The 6,880-nt window shown below is 39.3% G+C and overlaps 1 protein-coding gene across 1 annotated transcript; it reads left to right on the forward strand.

Annotated features, from left to right (window-relative positions):
* The first annotated feature begins 329 nt into the window (after positions 1 to 329).
* Positions 330 to 1,084, forward strand: LOC131231147 (pectinesterase inhibitor). The gene has a single exon (XM_058227248.1). The coding sequence runs from the start codon at positions 334 to 336 to the stop codon at positions 886 to 888; it is 555 nt and encodes a 184-aa protein (XP_058083231.1). The 5' UTR covers positions 330 to 333; the 3' UTR covers positions 889 to 1,084.
* Positions 1,085 to 6,880: the final 5,796 nt, after the last annotated feature.

Below are 6,880 nucleotides of genomic sequence, written 5' to 3' on the forward strand. Positions count from 1 at the left end.
GGCCCACGTCCTAAGATTAGCTAACTCAAATGATGGATGGAATGGATGTTCCATAGACATCAACGGTGGGCCCCACATAGCTTTTTGTCCCAAGATCTCCTTGCCATAGTGGGTCCGCACTTGATGAGCGGCACAGATCTCGGACAATTGTGCAAATTTAAATCGCATCCTCACAATCGCAATTCCCATCGTATCCGGCTAAAATTTCTCCTCCCAATTTAGTAGTGGGCCACGCCAGGATACGCCATGAATCTCTAAATTTAGCAAAACTCACACTATAAAACCTCAAAACCTCTTAGCATCTCCATACACAAATTCTCATCAAAAGAAAACATGGCCCACCTCAGTTTCTCACTCCATCTGATCATCTTTCTCCTCATCCGTCCATCATCAGCCCGTGTGATCCCAATGGCCAGTGCTGATCTAATCAACAAGGTCTGCCAATCTAACCTGAATCCACCCGCCTGTGTCCAGCTATTCAACTCGGTCCCCGAAACAAAGACCGCTGATCTTGCAGGCCTTGGTCGGATCTCCCTCAATCTGGCCCAGCATCTCGTATCTGAGACGTTGGATTACATCTCCTACCTAGATGGCAAAACCACCGATCAACGGCTGCACGACATTTTCAAAACGTGTAACAAGTGGTACGATTTTGCCAAGACAGCCGTCGATACTGCAATGAAGGACTTGAACGATGGGGCCTACACGCCGATGAACGAGAACTCGTGGGGCGCTGGAGAAGCGGCTTTAACGTGTGAGGAAGAGTTCGAAAATGCTCCTAGCCGTCCATCACCGCTGTCGGACAGGAATGACTTGATGTACCGACTGGGTCAGATGGCCACTGCCATTTCTAATATGCTGCAGGATCCAACGCCACCTGCTGAATGATCATGGCCCACCTATTATCGTCATCTTCTGATATATTTCACAAGCTTCGTTTATGTAATGAGATGCATATAAGTATGTTTTGTGATCTGTGGCTGACGTTTCATGGGCACGTCAAAATTTATATTATAATATCCCTTGTAATAAGGGAAGGTACCATGAAATCTATTAAATCAAGGAAAAAAGAAATATGGTTTTGAGACAAGCTTTTCTATGCTCTTTCATTTCTTCTTTTGATTATTCTATTTTTGTTTCTTTTTAATTTTATTCAAATATTAAATGAAATGGTTTGGTATGACATTTTCACCAAGTAAATTAAGAAGAAAAGATAATATAATTGCTAGGATTTTTGCCATTGGAAGATCGAAAATGTAAACTTTTAAACTAAAATGTAGGACCGTTTGATCATTTAATACTTTTCATTTGAATATGCATCACATCTCCGGTTCAATGTTCTTCATGAATGGAATGATATCATTGAGTTGATTACTTGTGGGGCCCACTAAGACATTTGGATCAAGTTCTCTAATGTTTGAATAGATTAGGATATTATTTTTTCTTTAATTAGCATTTTTTTGTTAAGATTATTATCTCTCATAACTCTACCACTCTTTTATATATTTTTATTACTGTTTAAAAAAATAAAAACATTACTCTTTACTTGAGCATCTAAACAACAGGATCCCTCAAAAATAAGCTAAATCCAAACTAAGGTAGGGCACACCACAGTTAACAATGGTGTGTCCCACTTTAGTTTTGTAATAACTTAATTTTTGGGCTGTCCGTTCATTCACGTGGGGCTCACATAATTAACTGGTTGGTGGCATGGTAACAAGGTGGGCCCTGCAGATAAGTCTGCAATTTGCAGTCTCTCTCACTGTTTTCTTGGTGTGGCCCTCTGAATTATGGATACCGCTATTGTTTAGGGGAGTGGATTAGCTGTTACTGAGGTAAGAACTTGGTGTTATCCTTACCGTCTGGGGCCCACCTTGATGAATGTGTTTCATATCCATGCTGCCCATCAATGTTTTCAGCTCATTTAAGGACGTTATCTCAAAACTTAAGCAGATCCAAATCTCCATTAACCTAATCTTTGTAATTTCCATTAAAAGTTTTGGATCAACCTGGTTGAATGGCAATTAAAAGTTTTTTTTTTTTTTTGAGGCCACAAAAGTTTTGGATCAACCTAATCTTTGTAATTTCCATTATCCCTGTTCTGTTTGACCTCATCAATGGGTTGGATGACAAATAAATATTGCAGATTTCCTTATAGTAGGCCTTTAATTTGGAAGTTTTCAATGGTGAGTGTTCAATCATCACTGTTTCTTGTGGTGTGTTCCACCTGAGATTTGGATATGCTTAATGTTTGGGACCACGCCCTAAAATAGAATGGGAAAACGGATTGACGGAGTGGATATATAATATATTATCAAAGTGGGCCCTACGGTAAGGGTAACACCTAATCCACACCCTATGTTTGGGGTCTCGCAGCTGATGGATGGGATGAATTTGTGGTGTTGGACACTGCCATCATTCCCCGTCTAATTTGCCAGACATTCTATAGCTGGTATGACATCCATGACCAGGTCTGTACTGCGAATGTGGGAGTCTGAGAAGTCACACGAGTTAGATGATTTGAGCCATTGATTTGAGGGATTTAGCCGTTAACAAACGAGATGGTTTTCAACCAACAATCATTCACCGGCACCAGTCTCCTGCTATATGAGAAAAACTTTGATACTCTAGCAGGATGTCTCGTTGATATGCAGGAAATCTAGAAATCCAGGGTTATAATTATTGGCAAAGTAGGATTATAGGAGAATAGTTATTTATTTAGCAACGAGAATACGGTCGGTTCAAATTATGAGAAAATTTCAGAAAGTGGGCCTGCGATGCATGATCAATCCAGAGGGACGGATCGGGTGGTGTGTCGATGTGTTGGGTGCTGTGGGGCCCAGTGCGATCTCTGTGCTTTTATATCCATATCGTTCATCCATTTTGACCCCCCAATTTAGGGCGTGAATAAAAAAAAAAAATAGAGCAAATCTGATGCTCTGTGGAGTGCGCCACAGGAAACAGTAAATGATTGAACATGCGCCCTTAAAAACTCTATAAGGGCTTGTTTGGACAAGATTTGGCAGTCTCACATAGACGGCATAGATATGGCCACATAGCACTTGTGATATATTCGTGTTATGTGCTGAATATAAAAAGGATAGTTTATCACCAAGCAAAACTTCAAAGAGTCTTGCTGAGCAAGTGATTTAGTAATAAGACACTGAAGAAATGTATGGAAGAAATGTGCCAAAGATTACTGAAGAAATAAGAACACATTTGACAGAGGGAAATCAATGAGCGCAATACTACTTATCTAATCCTCCGGGGCACCAATCTTAGTCACTAGGAGTTGTAAGTGCCTCGGTTTGTCAATAATGTGAGTTTGTGTTGTTGAGTTGGTTGAGCCCCGTTAGAGGACAGACGTCTGAAAACTTGTAGCATCAATGCTTGAATATTCAGGTAAATTGAGGTGCCTAGATAAACTTAGCCCTAAACCCCTTTAATTCTAAAATGACATGCCTTTAGATAATACACATAAATAGGAAAGCCTTTATTTTTTCAACTTGAAAACTGTAGGAATTAATTTGATCAAGCTTATAGAGATTCAGAGCTACTGATAGTTAGAAACTGAAATCAGCAGAAATCAGAGGCCAATCGATTAAATTGACAATTTCATCGATTCAAGTCGATTCAATCGATAACTCCTATCATTTTGATCGAAAGTGCCTAAAAGTATCCATCAACCAAAACAACAATATTAGAGATCTGTCGATCGAATTGACAGTTCCATCTATTCAAGTCGATCGAATCTACGAGCTTGTCGATCAAATCATCTACAAACATATCAGTCGAATCAACAGTTAGCTATTTTCTATCCATTAGAGCTTTCTTCCTATAAATTAGGCATTCAAACCTTTGTAAGAAAGATGAGGTTTTTTTTTTTTTTTAATGGTGAGAGAGCCTTTATGTAGATAATTGTTTAATTCTTCACTTAAGCTCTAATTTAATGAGTTCATACTACATTCATTGTTTTTAATCACTCTTTGAGCATTCCAAACTCCATTTGAAGATAAGCATGTTCTCTTACATTCTCTAGATGTTAGACCTTCTTCCTATAGGAAAATTATTTGTCTAATACTTTCTAAAATGCCTATATAGGTGAATCCCTATTTGGAAAAAAAAAAAAAACCATACCTTAGTTGTAGGATATTCGACCTATATTCCATGGCTCCAAAAACCTTGGCATCCTCATAGGTAGATCAAATGTAAGATTACTAATCTTGAAGCCGATCAAGAACTATTTAAAAGATCGTAGGAGTTGAAGAGAAGCCACATCAAGATTGATTAAGCATCTCAAGACTTGTGCTATTCAAGAGACTCATCCAACTTGTAGGAGTTTTTGTTTAGAATTCATTTATTTGAAGTCAAGTCCCTGTGTAGGCCACCAACGAGTGTGTACGTGTGTCGTTATTTTATAGGACCATTCGAGAGTTTGAGACCCAAGCTCGATTAAGTCCTTCTGTAAGCCACCAACGAGTGTGTATATGGTAAGTCTTTGTATAAGCCATCGAGGAATGTGTACGTGTAAGTCTTTGTATAGGCCAATGATGGGTGTATACGTAAATTAATTCTTCTGTAGGACTAATCAAGTAAATCCTTGTATACCGATGGATGTGTAAATGAGTCATTGTGTAGGATTGTAAAGGTTAGTGGTGAACATTCAAAACCATGTGAGATAGTGAATTCCATAAAATTCAAGTTTGAGTTTATCATCTGAAAGTGGAGTAGGCAAGTAGCCGAACCACTATTTATTGTTGTGTTTATAGTTGTTGATATGTATATGAAATTTTATTTATGCTTGTGATTCGATTTGTTTAATGTATATGGATACATGAATAAATTGTATGTTATGTACTTAGTTTAGTACACATACTTGATATTTATATTTCACATCATATACTACTTTGCACATATAGTTGTATTTTTCATAGTATATGATTTTGGACTCACTTCACTTTATGGCTTAATTGGATTAAATTGGTAAATATTTTAAAAGTTCCTATTCACCCCTCCTTTACGACTTAGCCATAATTCTAAGCTACTAAGCTTTGTAGTATCGATGTGATACCCACAATTTCACGAGTAGTACAATCTGTCCCTACGATCACGCCGAACCAACTTAGTGATAACCAGTAGTTGTAATTCCCTTGTATTTGCGCTTGCATGATAGATCTAAAGGAATACCGTTAATTTAGGAACCATTCGCCTATGCTCTTGCGTTGGGTTAACAATAGGTTGTAATCTCAGCATTGCTCAATTCTCGCTCATCACTGCACTGCTCCAAGAAACACCTTGCTATTCTCAGCTAGGTTGATGATCTCGACTTAGTGGTAAGTTTTCGCTTTTTCGTCTCTATCTCTGACTTGTTTTCGCTTAGTCATACAAATGTCGTACCTTCAAAAGTCCTTGATTCCTAAGGTAAAAAAGAACTCATTTAAGAAATATATTCAACATTTCGTAAATCGCCTAATATCGCAATTGATAGTTGGCTATATAGACAGTTGATCACGCTCCGGACCAAGCATTGCTCTATCCATGGGTCGGTGGTTTCAGTTCGAAAAGAACCCAATCAATTCCAGCACACCCAAAATCTCACACGTGTATCACATTCGAATTTTAGACCAAGAGGGCTACACAAGTTTTGAATCAGGTTGATATTTGTAGTTTCCTTTCATCCCATTAGGGACCTTATCAACAGGATAGATGACAAATAAACATTATGATGAACGGCGTAGATAAAACGCATACACCATGGTGGGCCCACGGAGTTCACTACGCAACCCACGTCTCTTTCACAAACGCATTCCATAAGCAATCCTACCAATCCACATCCTTTCCACTCCCCCAAACGCTCGCTCCACTGCTTTTGTAAGAAAGCCAAGAACAACGACAACATCAAGAGGAGACTGCGTCACTGCTTCACGTTTCTTCTCATGTAAGCAATTGCATTCTCAAAACATAAAATCCTTTCAATTTTACAGATCTGCCATCGAAAGGTGTTTTTTTTTTTTCTTTTTCAGATGGTATTTCTATTGGGAGACATTCTGGCTGGCTCCGCCCACCGATTCGCCCAATGGTTAGAATCAGTGCGTAGACGCAATGGTCAGTAACAATTTTCGGGCTTCCCTAATCGTCTGCCGATGCTGGAAACTATGCTATTGAGATTGTCATATGCTAGCTAATAGATGCATCAGTCCTTGTGAATACATGAAACGAATTTTAAAATTTATATGTTTTCAATTGGTCCATCTGCATATTCCAACCATGCCCAACCGGTCCATTCATCGAGTGGGGACGGGAGGTGAATATGCCCTTTCCCAAGAACCAGGCTGATCGATGCAATATTCAGGTGGATCGCATGTGTACGCTGAATGCAGAATGTTGGGCTGACAGGAGTGGATTAGCCAGATTTTTAGGGCCAATGAAGGTTCAACATTGGACCTGCCTGATGAACGGTATTGATCTCTCACGTGTACTAACTTCTCATGTGGAGCCACTTTTGTGTGGCATTGCAAATAGTCCTCTTCTCATGAGACTCAGATTCGGTAGTGACCCCTCCAGTATGAGGTTTCGGAGCTAGTTGCTGCTGTGGGCCCTACCATGGTGTCTTCATTTTATCCATTTTTTTCCGCCCATTTAGGGTGATTGAATGCACACCACATAAACAGTGGTGATTGAATGCACACCATTAAAAACTTCATAGGGTTCACATAATGTTTATTTGCCATACATGGTGCTGCCACCTTTCGGTTTAAAGCTAAAGGACCAGATTCTAAGCCAAGCCTAGTTTGCATTGGGCTTGCGCTATGCCTGCTGTGAAATACTGAGCCCCCAACTACAAATAAGTCAGTCCTGCGCAGGCTAATTTATTTGGTAT

Source organism: Magnolia sinica, chromosome 17, assembly GCF_029962835.1.
Source record: "Magnolia sinica isolate HGM2019 chromosome 17, MsV1, whole genome shotgun sequence".
In the NCBI taxonomy this organism is placed as follows: domain Eukaryota; kingdom Viridiplantae; phylum Streptophyta; class Magnoliopsida; order Magnoliales; family Magnoliaceae; genus Magnolia; species Magnolia sinica.

Coding starts and splice junctions, on each gene's coding strand:
- LOC131231147 (XM_058227248.1), top strand. CDS start 334: ATGGCCCACCTCAGTTTCTCACTCCATCTGATCATCTTTCTCCTCATC.